Source organism: Scyliorhinus canicula, chromosome 3 (assembly GCF_902713615.1).
Source record: "Scyliorhinus canicula chromosome 3, sScyCan1.1, whole genome shotgun sequence".
NCBI lineage: Eukaryota > Metazoa > Chordata > Chondrichthyes > Carcharhiniformes > Scyliorhinidae > Scyliorhinus > Scyliorhinus canicula.
The window spans coordinates 153,522,816-153,544,747 of record NC_052148.1 but is presented as its reverse complement, the minus strand read 5'-3'; the positions used below and the strand labels follow the sequence as shown (position 1 = coordinate 153,544,747).

General features: G+C 44.1%; 1 protein-coding gene across 3 annotated transcripts in view; it reads left to right on the top strand.

Annotated features, from left to right (window-relative positions):
- LOC119963029 (PACRG-like protein) overlaps nt 1-21,932 on the top strand; it is a 53,945-nt gene that overhangs the window by 20,282 nt on the left and 11,731 nt on the right. For 2 of the 3 annotated variants that reach the window (XM_038791496.1, XM_038791495.1), the window contains exons 4-7: nt 2,190-2,280; nt 11,694-11,828; nt 17,375-17,482; nt 19,474-19,554. In XM_038791496.1, coding sequence (XP_038647424.1) covers nt 2,190-2,280; nt 11,694-11,828; nt 17,375-17,482; nt 19,474-19,554 — 415 coding nt within the window. The remainder of the gene's footprint in view (nt 1-2,189; nt 2,281-11,693; nt 11,829-17,374; nt 17,483-19,473; nt 19,555-21,932) is intronic. The other variant, XM_038791497.1, reaches the window with a different exon arrangement.

Below are 21,932 nucleotides of genomic sequence, written 5' to 3'. Positions count from 1 at the left end.
AGATTTGAGCATTCAATCCTATTGTGCAGGGAATACAGGAGGGTAATAACATTTGTAAATCATTGCATATATAGCTCTACTTGTTAATCAGTATGATATTTTCATCAACAAATTGCAATGAACTGTAATCACTTTATTGTTGTTTTGCAATGATACTGGTCACAGTCTGTTCAAAGAAGGAACAAAATGGTAGATTTTATTAAACTTACTGCTGACATGGAAGTTTATGGAATTTTTCATAAATTTTAATTTGTAATGCGCATCCTCTGACACCTACGTGCTTATAACTAGGTTTAAACAAAATCCAACAGTTGTATTATGTAACCAAAGTAAAATATTGATCCCATTATTACATAATGAGCTTGTACATGAAATAGTGGCCCTATGGCATATTGATGTGGACATGTATTGCATTTGGTATGCACTTGAGAGGAAAAAAAATGTTAAAAAGTACACTACACAGGCAAGTGATCCATGTGGCATTCTTCAGTTATACCAATAAGGATCACTGCAGGCCGCGTAGGTCGTGGTCTACAGCACCATCTGCCCCCTTAATCTCTGAAATTTATCTGTGTTGGTTAGTGTGTATTGCTCATTAATTTCCTCGGGTGGTCTCTGAACATTGATGAAAACACTTGACAGTTATTCTATCACTGACATTAAAAGAAATGAATTGGGTAAAATATTGGCCTTTTATCTTTGGCTTTAAATACTTCCAAAGTATTGATTGAAAGATCAACATCAGCTGCAAAATACTCAACTGGGAGGGTAGTTTGCAGCGATAGGGAGTCTGCAACATAAAACTGTGCACAATAGCCTTTGAATTTGAGTCCCTACTTTGATTTGATTTAATGTACAAGTACCGAAGTACAGTGAAAAGTATTTTTCTGCAGCCGCGGGAACGTACACAGTACGTACATAGTGGACAAAATAGTCAACAGAGAACAATGACAAATGGTACATCGACAAACAGTAATTGGTTACAGTGCAGAACAAGGGGCCAAACAAAGCAAATACATACATGAGCAAGAGCAGCATAGGGCATCGTGAATAGTGTAAAAACAGGAAACAGGTCAGTCCAAGGGGAAGTCGTTGAGGAGTCTTGTAGCTATGGGGCAGAAGCTGTTCCTGTGTCTGGATGTGCGGGTCATCAGACTTCTGTACCTTTTGCCTGATGGAAGGGTCTGGAAGAAGGAAATGCCTGGGTGGGCGGGGTCTCTGATGATGCTGTCTGCCTTCCTGAGGCAGCGGGAGGTTTATACAGAATCAATGTGGGGGTGGCAAGCTTGTGTGATGCATTGGGCTGAATTCACCACACTGCAGTTTCTTGCAATCTTGGACTGAGCAGTTGCCATACCAACCTGTGATGTAGCCGGATAGGATGCTCTCTATCCCACATCTGTAGAAGTGAAGAGACAATTGGAAAGAAATCATATCATATGGCGCATTTGGCCATTATCACAGGTGGAGGCAAACCACTTGATGTGGGCAATATGGACAGAATGGTATTCTGTTTGTCATGTTAAACCTGATGGATTAAAATGAAGAATGTGTTTTATTTCTCTCAATGAATGAGCACACAAATTCAGAAAACTAATATTTAAGAAGAGCAAATACTACACATTTACCAATCGGTGTTACATATGGATGTATGGATTTTCCATTTGTTTTACAGAATTTAAAAAATAAATGTGTTCTAATGGTACTATATGCACAACAATTGAGTGTGAAAATCATGTTAATGATTTATTTGTAAATTGCAGCTATTACAAAGACATCAAAAATACTCTCCACTAGTCGACAAAAAGATTACCCGTGATCAAATCATCTCATTGCCATTTGTGAAATCTTGTTCTGCACAAAATGGTTCCCACTTTGAACCATAAAACAACAGTTATGAAAGCTATCCAAAGATATGCAGATTAGGTAGATTGGCCATGCTAAAATTGCCCCTTAGTATCCAGGGTTACGGGGATAGAGCGGGGGAGTGGGCCTAGATAGGGTGCTCTTTCAGAGGGTCAGTGCAGACTTAATGGGGCTGAATTGCCTCCTGCACTGTAGGGATCCTATGAAGTGATTATTGTATGACATACTTTGAAACAATTTGATGTGTTAGATGAAAGTATTTGTGATAATATTTAAAATCCAAATTTGTTAAATATTTTGTTATGTACACCTTTTTCCACCAGGTTGTTTCATGGTTCAGTAAGTCATAGACTGCAGTGGGATCAACCGCCAGAGACAGTTTGCTTTGACCCTCTTCTTACTATCTTAGCTGAGGTAAGACCAGCCCAATTTCACTGTTCCTTTATTCTATACTTAACCGTGTAGGCTCCAGCATAAATTCTTGTTGCATGCCACTCAGTTAATCTCCTCAACCTGACAACACTTCAGTAACTAGTACCTTCTCGTGTTCAGCCATTTCCTTGAACCTTAGCTAACAAACCCATATCCTGTTTGTGTAGCAACCCCTCGTGCAGAATGGGCCAGAATCTGTGAAAACATTATGTATGTGATATTAATGTGCAAATATGTGAATTGGAATCATCACAGGTTGCTGGATAATTGTACTGTCTCCTGTTAGCTTAGAAGAGGTCACCTGTCTCTGTTAGTCGTGTGAAGTTCCAGCAATTTATTAAGTCTAGCGATTAATAGGCTAAGTACCTTTAACTGCAAGATAATTGTTAATGAATGACAATCGACCTCTGGCTCAGAAAAAGTCTGGAGTTTAATTATTTTCCCACGGTACTGTACTGAGATTTTAAAAAATGTCAATTTAAAAAATTTCCCTTTTTTGTTTTTTTGTTTTATTTTTCTGTCTTTCTCTTTATTTCACTCTCTCCTAATCCTATATTTTTTCCCTCTAATTTATTTCTCTATTCTTGATTTGACTTTAATTCACTCCCTTTTCTCTAATTGTCCCTGTGAAGGTGGTAGTGAAATACTGCAGTCCATGGGGTGTAGGTACACCCATTGTCCTGTTAGTGAAGGAGTTCCAGGACTTTGACAAGGCCTTGTCTTTTGGCCTTGGGAGTTTCTCCCTGCCGAGCCGCACTTGAAGAGAGTTCCTGCTCATGAGCTGATCTTGGGAGCAGGAGCAGCCGTTCATAGATTGGGACATTTTGACCGGCAATGGGAACCCCTCTCCCATGGGCAAGGCCTCCCTGGGAATGACCCCTGATGGTGCCAACCTGGCACCTGGACATCCTGGCAGTGCCATGATGGCACTGCCAGGGTGCCTGGATGGCATGCCAGGGTACTGTCATATTCCCGATCATGTGACGGTCTCCAATGACCTGCGCGACTCCCCTGAGGAGCCGTTACGCCTGGTCCACATTTGTGTGGACCATGGAAATTGAGTCCTGGGCGCCGGGTGAATCCAGCGTCTTGGTATGGCTTAATTAAACATGCAGATCTGGATCTCGTCCAGCAAGGTGAGATCCCGATTGCGCTGGGTGGAGCGATTCGGGTGACTCGCGATCGTCCCGGCACAGAGCCCCATTTGCGGCTATCGTACGATTCACTCGTTGCGCCGGCATCCATGCCAGGCGAAATGTGGTGGCTAAATCGTGCCCATAATCCTTCCTCCCACAAGTCCTGAAAGACGTGCTTGTTAGGTGAACTGGACATTCTGAATTCTTCATCTGTATACCTGAACATCCGCCGGAGTGTGGCGAATGTAACTTCATTTCAGTGTTAATGTTTACCTACTTGTGACAATAATAAATGTTATTATTATTGTTCTACTATGCCTCTGAACCGATGATCCTATCTGTTCTCTTTGATTTCTAATTTTACTCTTCTGTGCATTTCTCCCTCTCCTTCCAGACAAAGCACAGTCATAGTCCTATTTAAAATTCCTTGCATCTCTCCTTATGAGGATGATATGGACGCACTTCATGCACAGACAGTGTGTCAGTACCTCAGCACCAGAATATACAAGCAGATGCATTTCCATCTGCATTTCATAAAGGAGCATTATCTGTGGATGGCTTTACTTTCCAAATGAAACTGTTGCTGAGATGTAGTGTGTACAAAATTTAGTTAATTCGGCTATCAGAGACATCATCAGGACCTCCTTTTTAGTATTCTATTGTGCATCCAAAATATTGTGGTTCCTTTGAGTTGGTGCAGGTCGTTTTTGCAACAGCAGACTAATTTCTGAACATAAATAATGAGCTCCATTGAGCTCTGAGTATGTTCTATTCTTCAGCTTGGGATTTTGCACGGGTAGCAAATCTGGATTTGATACTTTTGGGATTGGTGTGGAGAATTCTAGCTGTGATGTTGTGATTATTGTGTCATGTTGAGATGCTGTTTGAATTTTATTAATTTGTACTAGTTAGGAAACTTTCAAAGGAGGAACATTTTCTTTGTTATGAAAAATATCAAACCCATTTAAAAAAAAAATAGTTTGTGATTTTGTTAAACATAGTGCACAGTTCCCTGCGTTTATAATTTGTGACCCCAGCAGCGCAATAACATTCCATGATTTTCTTTGTTGTGGACTATTCCGCCTCAATACGTCTATTGATTTGGGTATGATTGTAGAACTCTATTTTATTAAAATCCTATTTTAAGATTTAACTTACAAGTTTCAGCTCATAAGAGTTGTATAATATTGGATATTGAGATCCTTATTGGATTCTGCAGATTTATTTCCTTAATTTCTTCTGCACCATCATTGCAGAGTTCTTTTATGCTGGGCTTTATTTGCTGCCAATGCTGAACTGCACAGTCGATTCTGTTGCTCTTGTTATGTGACAGAGCAACAGAGTTGACAGCAGCCAGAATCCAAAATGGTGCTGCTCAAATAATCATAGCTGCATTTTTCCCCTCTCCCTTTGACCTGGTAGGTTTGAGTTATTGGGCACATCCATTACTTCACCCCTATATTTGAATTTTGTATTTACAGACATCATTCCCAGTAGTCATTATTTGTCTAAATCTTTGAAAGGTTTTAAGCTAGTTTGTGTTCAGCCACTGAGCCCCAATAATATTGAAAGCGAGGTCGAAGTGACAACACCTTCTCGTGTTCAGAATTGGAAAAAATTAAGATTAGAAAATGAAATTAGGATAAATTTTAAAAAGGTGTTGATTAGGGCAGCTGTCTGAAGAGATTTTGAAATGCGAATTAGCATATCAGTGAGAAAAGCAAGTGTTTACCTATGTGACTCTGGGGAAACAATGGGGTATAGAAGAGGTACATGCAAAGTGGAAAAATAAAGAAATTGACACGCATATGCTAAAAACCAGATCAACAAGGTGGGTAACATCAAAGGGGACGAGTGATCTATCCATTGCACAATAACTGGAGAAAGAGACCCAGTAGCAGCTACCATCACAGCCACATCCAGCTTCAGAAACATTCTTCCGAAAACAAGTTATTGCTAAACGGGCATCCGGTTAAGAATCAAAACTCTAACTAAGAAGATTACGCCTTCATTGAAACTAAAGAGGGATTTCCCAAATGTGGGATGCCCTCTCATTTAACATCAGCGGGGTTCTTAACAATAGATAAAGAAACCACAATCGATAAAACATCTGTTTCTCTTCCTCACCTTCTAAGTCAACCATGTTTGAGTACATTTTGTAAAACAATGATGGTTGAACTGTACTCTGAGATTTGCCCTCTTATTTATTGGCAGTCTCTTACAAACAGATGTAGAGCTTCAAAACTATTTGTGCATGTGCAGATGTGTACTGGCAGGCTGGACGCAGCAGAATGACGTCATTGGCATGTGCAGACCAACCATCTTGCATTGGCAGGAGCTCGTGTTTATGTTAATAGTAAGGCAGAGGGAGAATATTTTTCCAGTAGAGACAGCAACTTGTGAGTCGGTCTTCTCTGTATTCTCATCAGCCCATTAAAAACCTAGCAATTAATGTGATGGATAGATTAGTGCCTACTCCGGTTATACCATTAATTTTACAAAGTCAGACGCTATGTCTGTGGGAAGCTGAAGGGTAGACCTCCTCCCCCCTATCCTTGCTAATTTCCCCTTTAGGTGGTCCCCATTGGGATTTAAGTACTTGGGTGTCACGATTACCCCCATTTATAAGGCAGCTATATGGAGCCAATTTCCCTTTGTTGATTGCTTCTATTTGGTGGGATTTGGCTTGTTGGTCATCCCTGCTGGGTTCATAGGTGGGCAGGATTGCCTTGATTGAAATGAGCATGTTTCTGGTTCATTATAGAATCTTGCCGTCAGCTAAAGTTTTTGAAAGGAGATCAACGGGATGATCAGTTTATTTACCTGGAACGTGAAGAAGCTTCGCTTGAAGTTTAACAAGCTCCACCTCCTGGGGACTAAGCAGGGTCTGGGCACCCCAAGTATTAGGCTGTATCAACTGGCTTCTCACCGTGGGTTCATAAGGTACTAGGTTACCTCCATTTGGCTCGATATTGAAGTAGACCAGTCAGCTTATCCTCTACAGGTCTTGTTATTTATGGAGACAGAAAAAAGCAGGTTCTGCTGAATGTGATAATCCTATTATTAATACACTTGAGTGGAGATTGATCTGCCAATTAGTAGGAAGATCTAAACTTGCATCCATTCTCTCTCGTATCCAGGGCAGCGCAGATTTCCCATCGGATCTTATGTACTAGGGATTCAATACATGGAGGGATAGAGACATTTATAGGCTGGGAGACATGATCATAGATGCTCCCTTGTCATCCTTTGAGCAACTACGCCAACAATTTGACATTCCAAGATATTTGACATTCCAACTTAGTGACTTTATCCTTAATATGACAAACTTGTGTGTCCACTCCTCTGTTTTCCCAGTAGAATAATCCTGAACCCTGTGTAGCCTAAACAGTTGATCAGCAAGTTTTATCATATTTTGTTATAAAAGCTCAGGAGGTCCGAAAAGGTAAGTTAAGCAACATTTAATAAATTAAAGGCTGGGAGGGCCTCTGCTCACCAGCAGGAAAGCTTGTATTCCATGAGCCCCTTGGGGAGATCAGTCGATGTGGTCCCAGTGATGTTCAGGTAAGCTGGTACGGGAATTGAACCCGCGCTGCTGGCCTTGTTCTGCGTCACAAACCAGCTGTCTAACCCACTGAGCTAAACGAGCCCTATGAGATCTTGTCCATCTGCTGTCAATGGAATTTCCCATCCTATCCCTCCCCCGCCCCCCTCACTCTACGCCCCACTGTCGGGAAACCTGTGGCGGCCGTTGATGAGACCAGAAGACCTCTCCAGAATGAACAGCCAGAAGATCTTGTGCTGTACGTCCAAGCTAATATGAACCATACCATATGCCATGTCTCATGTCATGGCGGTACAGTGGGTAGCACTTTTGCCTCACAGCACCAGGAACCCGGGTTTGATTCCGGCCTTGGTGACTGTTGGTCCATTCTCACCATGTCTGCGTGGGTTTCCTCTGGATGCACAGTCCAAAGATGTGCAGGTTAGGTGTGGTTACGAGGATGGGGTGCGGGAATGGGCCAAGAGAGGGTACTTTTTCAGAGAGTTGGTGTGGACGCGATGAACCAAATGGCTTCCTTCTGCATTGTAGGGATGAAATTAAATGAAAATTGCTTATTGTCACAAGTAGGCTTCAAATTAAGTTACTGTGAAAAGCCCCTAGTCGCCACATTCCGGCGCCTGTTGTCGGGGAGGCCGGTATGGGAATTGAACCGTGCTGCTGGCCTGCCTTGGTCTGCTTTCAAAGCCAGCGATTTAGCCCTGTGCTAAACCAGCTCCTTATGGATTGCTTGTGTTCTAGATCCTGCATTAGTACATTGGAAAAAAGACTTGGCAATTAATATGGATGAGGAGCCTTGCGGTAGTATTTGGGATTATACCAGTAAAATTTCAGTTTGCAATAAAATGAAAGAGACTGAATTGAAGATACTGCACCGCTTGCATGTCATGCCTCGTCTTAGACATAAGTTTGCTCATGCTATATCCCTGATGTGCCTAAAGGGCCTGGTAGTCAAGATTGATTCTTTGCACTGCGTGTTGGCCTGTGTTAAAATTCAATCCTATTGGTCTGGTGTCGTCAGAAAGCTGTAGAAGATTTTCGATAGAGCTGTCGATCGTAATCCTATGTTCCTAATTTTCCAGAATCACTGATGCAAATGAAAAAAGCCTGTACAATATTCTGACTTTTACAGCTCATAAGAATATCCTTTGCTGTTGGATTAGTGACAAATACCCTTCAATTCAAAACTGTCATAAATTAGTTGTATTCCTATGGAATACCTGACTGTGTGATCTGTTCTAAGTCTGATGCATTAAGTCAAGTATGGGACCCCTATCTTAAATTTGTAGGCTTCACCTTGTCTGAATTATCCTGTTGGGCTGTCCATTTGCCATAAGTCTTGATCTCATAATACATGAAAGTGTTTGCTGAATTGTTATCCTTTCGTACTTGTATGGCCGTACATTCCTTAACCTGTTATTGCCAGTATGAAAATTGGAGGTACTAGTTCCTTAAGAAATCTGTTCTAAATTCATCATGGCTAATTTGTCCTGATTTTGCAATAATTCCTGTTCTGTACTGTACCAGTTTTGCATTGATAGTTACTTTCTTTTTGTTGTGAGATTTGTAAAAAAAATTTAAATATTAAAGAAAAAGAAAGCTAGTAAGATGGAAGTCACTGTATTGCATTACTTCTGATCGCTTGCGCGAAGAGTGCCCAGTAAACAAGAACACATAAAATAGAAGCAAGAGTAGGCCACTGGGCCCTTTTAAGCCTGCTCTTCCATTCAATATGATCATGGCTGATCTATGATGGCCTCAACTCCTTTTCTGTGCCATTTCCTCATTTCTTTCTCTTCATCGATCTTTAAAATGTTTATCCACTTTAAGTACTTAAACGATCCAGCTTCCACCACCCTCTGGGACAGAGAATTCCAGAGATTCATCACCCTGCGCAAGAAGAAATTGGATTGGATTTGTTTATTGTCACGTGTACCGAGGTACAGTGAAAAGTATTTTTCTGCAAGCAGCTCAACAGATCATTTAGTACATGGAAGAAAAGGGAATTAAATAAAATTCAAGAAAATACATGATAATACATAATAGGGCAACACAAGATATACAATGTAACTACATAAGCATTGGCATCGGTTGAAGCATACAGGGTGTAGTGTTAATGAGGTCAGTCAATAAGAGGGTCGTTTAGGAGTCTGGTGACAGTGGGGAAGAAGCTGTTTTTGAGTCTGTTCGTGCGTGTTCTCAGACTTCTGAATCTCCTGCCCGATGGAAAAAGTTGCAAAAGTGAGTAAGCCAGGTGGGAGGGATCCTTGATTATGCTGCCCGCTTTCCCCCGGCAGCGGGAGGTGTAGATAGAATCAATGGATGGAAGGCAGGTTTGTGTGATGGACTGGGCGGTATTCACGACTCTCTGAAGTTCCTTGCGGTCCTGGGCCGAGCAGTTGCCATACCAGGCTGTGATACAGCCTGATAGGACGCTTTCTATAGTGCATCTGTAAAAGTTGGTAAGGGTTAATTTCTATGCACCTCAATTTTAAATGACCAGCCTATTATCTTGTAGCTGTGTCTCATGTCCGAGACTCTCCCACTAGTGAAAACATCTCACCAGCTACCCGGCCAAGCCCCCTCCATATCTTGCAAGTTTGAATAAGGTCATCCCTCACTCTTCTAAACTCCAAGGAATACAGGTGCGGACTATTTATTTTTCTTGATTGGACAAATCTCTCATCCCGGTAATTAGCTTAGTGACTCTCCTTTTAGACTGCCTCCCATGTTACTACATCCTTTTTTAGGTAAGGGTATCAAAACTGTATGCTGTATTCCAGGTGAGGCCTCACCAGACCTCTGTACAATTGAAACAAGACCTCCTTATTTTTAAACTCCACCTCCTTTGCAATAAAGGCCAAAATGCCATTTGCCACTTTAACCACTTGTTGGACCTGTCTGCTAGCTTTTTGTGACTCGTGCACTAGAACACCTAGATCATTCTGTACTTCACTCATTTACAGACTCTCTCCATTTAGATAATCTCTGTTTTGATTCCTCCTGTGACTTTGCACTTCCCACATTAATGTCCATTTGCTAGGTTTTCACCCAATCTATCTATATCCCGTTGCAGAATCACAATATCCTTGTCACAACATGCCCTTCCACCTATTTTCATATCTTCGGCAAATTTGGAAACTTTATATTCTGTTCCTTCCACCAGGTGATTAATGTATTTTCTGATATTCTGGCATTGTGTCACTACTCTAGTCTCAATGATATACTGCCTGTGTGGTCAAGTAAATGATGGTCTTGGTGGCATCCAGAGCTCAATTTATTTTGAGTTTCCAAACTGCTTTTGGTGGCAGCACAGAACTATGGCTTTGAATCTACTGACTTTCTGGTGGACACATCCAAGATCAGTGGTGACTTCAAGAATGGGGACAATAACCGATTTGGGACCTCCCTTACCTGTCAGTTTTCTTGTGCTTTTTATGTTGGGGACACTATGGCTGTGGTAATATAAAGTATACTTGCTAATGCCTCTGACACCCTTATGCTATGTAATTTAATATCCTATAACTCAACTTAATGGGCTGATGGCCTCCCTCTGCACTATAGGGATTCTATGATAATATACAGGGCAAAATAGACCATCAGGCCCAACAGGTCTACGCTAGTGTGATGAATGTAGGGATTTCAAAATATTATATATATATTTGGTGCACTAAGGGTTAAAAGCCTGGATTAGTGTATGTATGACTGCTGCAGTAGTGTTTTTAAAAATCCTGGTTTGCAAGACAGCTAAGCTTTTGGGGAGCCAGAGGTGTAATTAAAACATGGTAAATGTTTGGGCTAATGGATTTCTGTTTTATATTAAGAGGGTTCCCTGTGGACTTGTTAATTATAGACATTGGGCGTGATTCTCCACTGCCCAGGCCGGGTGGGAAAATCGCGGGAGGGCCGCTCTGGCACCCCTCGCGATTCTCCCCCCCCCCCCCCCCCCCCCCCCAAAATGATGTGTTGCGTTTTGAGACACCCGCTCGGATAATCACGGGTCACCGTTTTTCATGGCGACCCGTGATTCTCCGACCCGGATGGGCTGAGCCGCCTGCGTTCCCGACCGGTTCACGCCGGCGGCAACCACACCTGGTCACTGCTGGCATGAACATGGCGCAAAAGGTGAGTATGGGGCCTGTGGGGGGCGGAGAGGGGATAGAGCACCACGGCCGTGCTCGGGAGGGGACTGGCCCGCGATCGGTGCCCACCGATCGTCGGGCCAGTGTCTCCAAGAGACGCACTCTTTCCCCTCCGCCGCCCTGCAAGATCAAGCCACCACGTGTTGCGGGGCAGCGGAGGGGAAGACGGCAACTGCGCATGAGCGGGTTGGAGTCGGCCAACCTGCGCATGCGTGGCTGACGTCATTAGGCACCGCCGGCCGAAGTAATGAAGCAACATACCAGTCATGCGTTACCTTTTTGATAAATGAATTATGGAGTGTCCACTATTTTTGTTAGAAAACATTTTCTCTCATACCCAGTATTTAATTGCAATTGTGTTGGATATCATTCTATGTAAGGATGCATCAGCCCGCTGCAATATATAGAATGCCATTAAAGTATTATACTTGTTTTGACCACTGGGTGGGGGTGTTGTATTCTAAAGACTATGCCTTGTTGAATCAAAGTACAAATTGTGTTTAAAAAAAGCCAATCTCCTGCTTTACATAATGTTTTGCCTGTTATCCAACATAGGGATTAAGAGAAACGAGACATCCTTACACGTTTGTAGCCAAGGAAGGTTTCAAAGAATTGCTGGAGGTTGAAGATGCTGCTGACAAAGCTCTTCCACTAGTTCCAAAGGTGATTCCAAAATTAAAAGCTGCTCTGGTAAGTATTTTAGTAAAACCTTCACAAAAGTCAGTCGTTCTAATCACTGCCGACATTCTGCATCTTGTAATTTTATATGTATTCCTATGTGGGTATTTTGTTGGAATTTGAGATTAGAAGGATGAGAGGTGACCTTATTGAAACATAAGATTTGAGGGAGATTGATGTGGGAGATGCAGAGAGGTTTTTTCCTCTTCTGGGGAATATAAAATGAGGGGTCACAGTTTAAATATTAGGATTCTTTGTTTATGACAGAGAAGAGGAGGTAGATCCCAACACCTCGGGTGCCTTGGGAAACTGCATATTAAAGTGAGACTATGGGGGGATTCTCTGGCAAGGTTTCAAAGTGTGGTAGCGAGTGAGAACTGCCGCGAGCTTCCTGGCCCTTGGTCCAGCAAGGTCGGCAACTCCATTCAGCGTTAATAGAGGCCCCAGGGGCTTCTCGCCGCAAATAAAGGCTCCCCAGCAGATTCGCTGGCACCGTGCTTGCCAGCCCCCCGCTCACATGGTCAAGCCAACTCCAGTCTGCTTGCAACAATGGAACCCAGGAGACCGGCCCCAAGATATGGGGATGTGAGAATGCAGAACTGGGGAGGCTCCGAGAAGCAGTGGACGCCAGGAGAGGTGTCCTGCCCTCCTGAGAGTCCAAGAGGGTCAGCAACAGGGCAGCCAACGCTGCCTAGGACGAGATGATGGCGGCTGTAAGCTCCGGAGTGTGACCAGTGCTTAAAAAAAAAAAGGTCAACGACCTACACCGGGCAGCACGAGTGAGGAGACACTAAGGCCTCCCACTGTTACCTTTCCACCCCCATGAGAGCATCCACCCCCCCAACTCTCCATGCACCCCTCAAACTCTTCCACCGCAACACCCCACTCTTTCCCCCCCCCCCCCCCCCCCCCCCCAAAAACCACCACCAACACTGTGAACCACACATGTGGCTAACGATGCCTTCTCTTTGTCTCCTCAGGAAAAGCTCTCCCACAATCGCCGGGAGAAGGTCCAGACTGGCGGCGGGGTGCTGGACTTAAAAATCCTCACCTCCTTCAAGGAGCGGGCTCTTGAGGTGACAATTATGGCAAGGACAGGGCGGTCATCAACAGTGGTTGGCAGACGCCGCAGAGGTGAGGAACCACCGGCCTCCACCCGGAGGACTGGTGAAACGCGAGTTGTTGCTGCCTGACTGACAGACCCATCCTTCCACTCACCACATGTCCTTTCTCCCACAGGTCCTCAAGCCAACGGGTCTGGCCCATCCTGTGTGGCCCCCTCTCCAGAATCCCAGGAGATCATCTCAAAGGGGAGCTCCGAGGAAGACAGGATCAAGGATATCATTCCCCACCCTCCACCAGCACACATACACACACCTCGATGGGAAATGGTAGTGGTCAGGCATCTGGGGCACAATCTAGTGAGCATCACACAGCTCCTGATCTCCATCCGGTTGAGGCAGGAAGTCCCAGGCGAGACAGCAGTCGGTGATCTGCTGGATTCCAGGACCCAGCTGGGTCTCATTCTGATGCTAAGCACATGGAAGAGGTATTCCTGGAGCTGATGGGGATGATGGGGAGCGGTCAGGACATTCAGAGGCAGATGTCAGTGATACTCCAGCAAAATAGCCGAATGGAGGAGTCCCAGAGGCTACAGGCACAGGAAATTTCGCCAGCAACGCGTGACACCAAGGTAAACATTGTTAGGGTGGTGACTGCAATGGAGACCCTGGTGCATGACGTTGATACCATTGTGAAGGTGTTCAAGACGTCGCGCAGTTGGTGAAGGCCATGGCTGAGGGTCTCAGCAGAATGTCTGACTCGCTGGGGGACGTTTCCCAAGCCAGGCTGACCTTGATGAGGTTCTGCGGGACATGTCCTGCCCTCAGATGGGCATTGCTGAGGTGCTGTGGAGCATGGCTCAGTCGCTAAGGAGCATTGCCGAGGGTATTGGCACGATAGTTCGGTCAGCCGAGAGCCATCAAGACTGGCAGAGCTAGATGATGCAGAGGGGAGCCCCGGGTAATCCGCAATCAGTCAGAGCGATGGGGAGCAGCTCTACTATGAAATCGCTGCAGCCCATTCTTTCACTGACCATTGGAGCAGCTGCTGGGGCCGGGGCTCAAACCAGCTGCCCCTCCATCCCTGTGGCAACTGACCGGGATGGGGGGGGCGCTGAGTGCCAACCCATCCCATGGAGTGTCAGCAGTTGTCATCAGCTCCCCCAAGCTCCACCCTTCTGAGTTTGCGTCTCACATTCAGCACAAGAGTAGGTAGGGCATGAGGAGGGGGTGGGGGGGCGGAACCTTCGAAAGAGTTGGGAATTGTTAAACACAATAAACACCCTTGTCTACAACCAGTGTGATGCCTCTGCCACCTCCTTCCGTAATCTATGCCAACGTTCAAAGCTTTGGCCCATCTAACCAGGCATCTCCTGCTTCCTGTAGCTCTCATAGAACGTACAGTGCCGAAGGCTGATTCGGCCCATCGACTCTGCACCAACCCACTTAAGTCCTCACTTCCACCCTATGCCCGTAACCCAGTAACCCCTCCTAACCTTTTTGGTCACTAAGGGCAATTTATCATGGCCAATCCACTTAACCTGCATGTCTTTGGACTGTGGGAGGAAACCGGAACACCCGGAGGAAACCCACGCAGACACGGAGAGAACATGCAGACTCCGCACAGACAGTGACCCAGCGGGGAATCAAACCTTAAACCCTGGCGCTGTGAAGCCACAGTGCTAACCATTTGTGCTACCGTGCTGCCCGCCTTCAGGCTGTGGACATGTCCCTGGAGCTGTGTCCCATCCCCTGGGTGTTCAGATGCTGGCTGCTGCATGTGTGGTGTTGCCTCCCGCAGTGTTCAAGCACAGTATCCATGCATCAAGGAGTGATAGGGATGCTAGGTAATGGCTCCCACAGGCTACATGGCCCGCCCACCCACAGGAATCCACTTGGGTTGTGTGAAATGCTCACTTAAATCCAATTGCCAATTCCCTATTCGCAGTAGCCTTCAGTCGCACGGCCAGAGGCCTCTGCAGTTGGTGGGGGTTATGGGTGGTCAGTGGGGCTATGGTTGCCCACGGAACGAATACACATGATCCAGGGGTTGGCATGCTAGTGCCACAAGCGGTTGCCCAACCCCAGCCCCTCCCCTTCCCATGATAGCCCACCCTCCAGAGAGTGCCACCCCCTGACAAACACTGGGGTGCCAAGCCCAGTGCCCCCGGCCTCTTTGCCTGTGAGCGAAGGTGGCTACTTACCTCCTCGGCTCCCCGCAGATACTCTTCTGGCAGGTTCACATTTTTCAGAAGGAATAGTGATCAGCGCCAGCGTGACCACTTGCTGAGGAGGTCGATTGATCACTGGGTCCATTGGCTATCACCCCGCTCATGTCACTCCCGTTAATTGTCAGGAATCACTGGAGGCAGGAAGGGTTCCAGAGGACTGGAAAATGGCTAATGTAACACCACTGTTTAAGAAGGGAGGGAGGCAGAAGACGGGAAATTATTGGCCAGTTAGCCTGACTTTGGTCATTGTTAGGCTTTAGAGCCTGTTATTAAAGATGAGGTCGCGGAGTACTTGGAAGTGCATGATAAAATAGGAATGAGTCAGCACGGCTTTGTCAAAGGGAGGTCATGTCTGAAAAATCTGTTCAAATTCTTTGAGGAGGTAACAAGGAAGTTAGACAAAGGAGAACCAGTGGACGTGATTTATTTAGATTTCCAAAACCCAGAACTCGTTTTACATCTCCGTTGATTGTCACATTTGATTAACCTGCAGCTGCCATTCCTGGAGCATCCCAGGAGTTTTTTTCCTGTAATTATAGTAGGTGATTCTTAATGGTACGATCTGACATTGAATTCTTCCATCATCATGTGTGTTAGATATAACACAACAACTGCACCAGCACCTTGGATTCTGTGCAACTTGACTGGAGCAACATGGGCTTTTAAGTAATAAGCATTCAAAACATAGCTGTGACCAATGTTGTTTAGCCATAATGACTTCCTATTAAAATGTAAAATGCAGTTAATCTGTCGGCTGCTTTTATCTAACATTGTGAGTCTGTATGATTTGTATAAGTGCTCCAAGTATACATTGGCATGGTAAGGTGAAGGGCACTTTAAAGTTACAAGAAAACAAGAGAAAGCAGTTTTTATCTTCAACTACATTTTGTATCTTATCTAAAGCCTTTTGACTTTTGTCAACATGAGAAAGGGTGATAGTTGTGGGCTATAAATCTCCATCGTATCATGATGGGGATTTCTTTGAGGATGTGACAGCCCGAATAGACTACAGTAAGCTATGAAGCTTCAACTTCCAAAGTATCACATGATAGATTATTAATTAAACTCAAAGCTGTGTGGATTCAGGGTAAACCCTGGGAATGGATCCGAAACTAGCTCATCAGAGCAATTAGGTCAGAGTTTGGGTTAAGGAGACACACAGAGTGGGTTACCTAAGGGCATGGGTTTAAATTAGCAAGAGGTAATTTTAGGACTGGTATCAGAAAATGATTCTTCCGCTTAAGTGTGATTAATGTGGAAGCAAAATGCAGATAGAGTATAGAGATATAGAGAAATACAGCACAGAACAGGCCCTTCGGCCCACGATGTTGCGCCGAACTTTTGTCCTAGGTGTAATCATAGAATTTTGGACAATTTTTCATGGCCAATCCACCCAACCTGCACATCTTTGGACTGTGGGAGGAAACCGGAGTACCCGGAGGAAACCCACGCAGTCACGGGGAGGATGTACAGACTCCACACAGACAGTGACCCAAGTCGAAATCGAACTTGGGACCCTGGAGCTGTGAAGCAATTGTGCTATCCACAATGCTACTGTGCTGCCCTTAAGAAGTTAACCTACACTCCCTTATTCTACCCTAATCCAAGTACCTATCCAATAGCCGCTTGAAGGTCCATAAATTTTCCGACTCAACTACTACCACAGGCAGTGCATTCCATGCCCCCACTACTCTCTGGGTAAAGAACCTACCTCTAGTGGAGACAAAAACTACGCAACATTTTAGAAACAATGGGCTGTCCAAATGGGTACACATTTGTCTCTCTGTGGATGGATGAATTATCTTGTACTATATGAATAAACTTTCCCTAATATGGAACTAATGGCATAGCTTGTGTAGACAAGAGAAGCGGAAGTTGCACATAACTTAGTTTGATGCAGCACGGTAGCATAGTGGTTAGCACTGTGGCTTCACAGCTCCAGGGCCCCAGCTTCGATTCTCTACTGGGTCACTGTCTGTGTAGAGTCTGCATGTTCTTCCCGTGCCTGCGTGGGTTTTCTTCGGGTGCTCCTTCTGCGCTGTATGGCAATGCATTATTCCCTTATTTAAAAAATATCCAGTGCTCATTAACTGGTGTATGTGAACTAAAATGAAATTTTAAGTATTTCTGTTTTATTACTCTTTGCATAACATTAAAAGGAGCGAATTTGGCAATTAGATTGCACAGTAGCTAATAAAAAGTTAATTAATTTTCAGCCTTCGACAGTTGAGCAATATTTTTACCATTACTGCTCTCCTCCTTAAAGGCACATTCAGATGTTGAGGTTTTTGAGAGAGGATTGCATGCCTTGGTCCAGCTGAGTTCTGTTGTTGGTCCTGCAGTAAATGGCCATCTTAAACATCTGTTAACTAGTGTAAGTATTTACATTTGGATTCTAAAATGACATCTGTTGCTGTGGGCTTCGATTGTGCTTAAGCATCTTAATGTTGATTCTTCGGGCAGCTAAGGATCTGTTTACATTGCAAAGCAGTCTGCACCTCGGTTCTGGAGTTACATATGAGTCTGACTCAAACTAGACCTGAATTCAGTGAGATGTAACATGTGTCTCCTTGCAGGAAGTACTCTCCCACTACTTAGTTTTGACTCTGCATCAGGTGTAACTTCAACGAGATCTAAAACTTGGCTTTTAAAACAGCTCCTTTCTAAAGATTAAATTTTAAATAAGAGTTGTACAGCATTTGAGCATTGAATGGAAAATGACATTTTGTCAAAACTTTGTCTTGCCTTCATCAGGGCAATTGAAAGAATACTAATGTCAGGGGAAACAACAACTTTATACTGTCTGAGAAGAGAATCCTGATTCGTTGGCAAGTGGACTCTGATGGATAAGAGGCCTTGCCACGGAGAGTGCACCATTTAATGGTTCCTGACCATTAACTGCCAAGTATTAGTGGAAAATTTAAACCAGACAACTTGATTCTCAATGGTCAAGGCATTGCCCTGAGGAATGAACCATAGCCATTTACTGGTTGATTCACCCCTGAAGGACTTTAATTGGGTGGAAAGTGGGCAGGCTGGGCCTTGCCCAGCCCAGATAAAAGTGCAGACGGTAGGTGGGAAAGCAGGAAATAGGTCACCCAGGAATTTTACAGTGGTGTTTCCCAAGCATGAGTGATGTAACCACTGCTTTTGTGATATCAGTTACTTGGTTATTGGAATACAGAGTAAAATTTTAAAAATTGCTGTTGACACCAAATTTGGAGGTGTGGCAAACACTGAGGATGATAATCATGGCAACAGGACATAGATAGGTTTGCAGAATGGGCAGACAAGTAGCAGATGGGATTTGATACACAGCAGTTCTCAAGAGTAGGCAGGGGCAGAGGGACCTGGGGGATCATGTGCAACGACCTTGGAAGGTGCTACAATCCCAACAGATGTCAATACTGGGCAAGAAAGAAAATGCTGGAAAATCTCAACAGGTCTGGCAGCATCTGTGGGGAGAGAAAAGAGCTAACATTTTGAGTCCGATAACTCTTTGTCAAAGCTAACAGACAGAGAAAATGGGAAATATTTATACTGTGGAGTGAGAATGAAAGATGAGTCATAGCCACAGAAACCCAGGGAAACCAGGTGCTAATGGCCACAGAAACCTAGGGGAAAGAGTGCACTCTTCATTGCAGTAATGATTGGGGAGTCTGTTTCTTTAAGACAGCCCAATAGAAGAGGGTCACCTGGATTGAGGGACAATGGAACTGAAGAGTGAGTGATCACTCCATAAGGTGAAGTCCATGGAACAGCCAAGGCAGCCTAGAGTTGCAAACCCCTGTACAAAGTTTCTCTTTATCAATAAATACCTTTTGCTCCTAAAGAAGCCTGAAGTTTCTTGATGACGCCAGAAGTGTGCCACGCTAATACAGTTGCTGAGGCTATTAACATACAGAGTTGTTTGCAAATTGGAATTTGTCATTTTTCAGCTACTTTCCACCTACTTTAAAACTGTACATCGTTGCTTAAATGCTGAAATATCATTATTGCACCAAACGCAATGGGCTGGATTCTCCGTCCCGCCGCGCCAGATTTCTGGTTCAGCACGCTGGCGGGGTGCTCCGTTTCGCCGGCTGGTTAATGGGGTTTCCCATTGTGGGGCAGCCCCACGCCGTCAGGAAACTCCCGGGCTGCCGGCAAAACGGAGCATCCCAAAAGCAGAGAATCCAGCCAAATATATGGGTTAATATCCGAACTGGGACAGTTTCGTTTGATGATTCAACAGATTCAGTAAATTGATATTGCATTGAATTTTCTTTTAACAATCATACAGGTTTTTACTTATCTTGTTGAGAAATTGTTGGTCTGAATTTTAAAACTCAAAGAATGTTAAATTTTTTTTGATGTGTATTAAAGCTGTCAAAAAGACTGATGGACAAAAAACTTAAGCAGCTGATCACAGATGCTTTGCAGAGACTAGAGCAGCATGGAGGGAAGGTAAGTGTGTGCATTCATGGTCCCAAACAAGCCAAATTATTTCAGCTTGCCTTGTTTTATAGTGGAACTATTCAAAAAGTCAGCTAATTGCCAATATATAAATTTTAATCAAATCCTTGTCACTCAAAGATCTTTTGAAACTGTTGGTGATCAGCCATAAATGTTGTATTTGACAAGCTTTGGAAGTTTGGTCAGACTGAAAATTGGTTTGAAATCCACTTTCCTAAATACAGCAATTCACTTGACATTTTACAAATGCCAAAACTGTGCCCAAGCAGCACCACTCTGGGTTGATTTCAACAAGTGCGTACATATTACCTAGCACCTGCCAATAGATTTATTACGAACAATTCCCAATTGTGCTTTGCATCTGTTCCATTCTGCATGTCATGCATGCTTTTAAAAAATAAATAACCTTATGATAAATTGAAGTGAGGCTTGTACCTTGCTTGCAGCAGGGGTGGGGGCGGGGGAGTGGGGGGTAAATGGGGGGCTGGTGAGGGAGAGGGCAGATGCTGATTTGGAGCCAAACTAAAGCAATGTTCTAAGTATAGCACTTGATATTTAAAGAGGTTTTTTTTGATGTTCGTGGCATGTTGGATTATTAGTGAAGTTTGTTACTGAAAAAGAAAGCCTGCAACTTGTTGCTGAAGTAGAATGATCACAGTTGTACAAAATAAAAGCATATCTGATTCAAACATTATGCAAGCATCATACAATTGGTATACCACAGCCTCCTCTTTTCTAGTATGCGTACTCTTTCATTGTCTGATAATTGGAAATATTTGCTGCATCGTTAAAGGATTCTGCCATAATTGCACAAAATTATTCATGTTCAGTTTACAGGCTAAGATTGCTTTATTTACTGTGACTGTCTTGATTTAAATTGTCTTTTCTACTTTAAATTGAACAAAGTTTTAGGATCTGAATGGAAGTTGACAATTAGTTATTTACAGGGGATAATTTTTGTCTTCCGAGCACCTTGTTTTTTTGTTGTGTTGAGCTAGTTGCTCATATTTTTAAAAACCTTTCTGCCACTTTCATGCCTGAGGTCTGCTTGATGTGATTGTTGAATTACTATTTAGGCACTGAGTTCCTGCTAAAAATAGCTGGGAATATGATTAAATTATTTAAATTGAGATCTAAGTGTTTCAGACCCTGATACAAATGTTGCCTTTTCATGGGTTGAATGTGCATTGCGAGAGCTGGAGGTTATTCAAGATCCTGCTTTCCATATGGTACTCACCTATTTCCCCTCTACTTGCTCATTCACATTGGTTACCACCTCAGCAATGTCCTTTTGCTAATATTGTCATGCTTGTTTTCAGATCGCACCATGGCCTCACCCTCCCATTGTCTAACCTGCAGCCTACCCTATATCTATCCGGCAGCCCACTGAACTCTCTGCTGCTACAATTCTGGCCTCTTGAGAATTTCTGTTTTTTAATCACTTCATCACTGGAGGCAATGCTTTCAATGCCATAGCCCGAAGCTCTGGAATACCCTCCTTAAACTCTTCCATCTCTCTCCTCTTACCTCCTTTAACCTCCATAAAACCTACTCTTACGACCTGGCTTTTGTCACCTGTTTAATGTATCCAGATGTAGTTCGCTGTCAAATTTGTTCAGTAACACTTATGAAAATTGTTATTATGGCCAAGGTGCTGTATAAATGCAAGTGATGTTATTGTTGGAACTGAACATTGATCAACCAAATCAACAACCCTCAACAGCTTTTCTGATTGATTTTGTGGGGCTAGATGGAGCATGCTGCTGCCCCACACACTGATCTCGTGCACATTGCCAGTTCCTCTCTCTGTGGTCATTTCCCCCCCCCCCCCCCCCCCCCCCCCCCCAACTCTGCAGGATTACTTTCCCCCTCATCTCTTCTATGGAGGAGCATATGGATTCCCCCAGCCCAGATTTGGGAGTTGCCAATTGCGTTACCAGTGGTGACAACTTACTGAGCAGCATGGTTAGCACAGTTGCTTCACAGCACCAGGATCCCAGGTTTGATTCTCGGCTTGGGTCACTATCTGTGCGGAGGCTGCACGTTCTCCCCGTGTCTACGTGGGTTTCTTCCGGGTGCTCCGGTTTCCTCCCACAGCCCAAAGATGTGCAGGTTAGGTGGATTGGCCATGATAAATTGCCCTTAGTGTCCAAAAGGATTAGGTGGGGTTACGGGGATAGGGTGGAGGTGTGGGCTTAAGTAAGGTGCTCTTTCCAAGGGCCGATGCAGACTCAATGGGCCGAATGGCCTCCTTCTGTATTGTAAAAAATTCTATGAAATTGAAATGAGGCTCAGCCATGAAAATGATGAAGCTTAAAGACATCAATATTATCAGTTGCACATGTCCTGCTCACAGCCTGAACAATTTG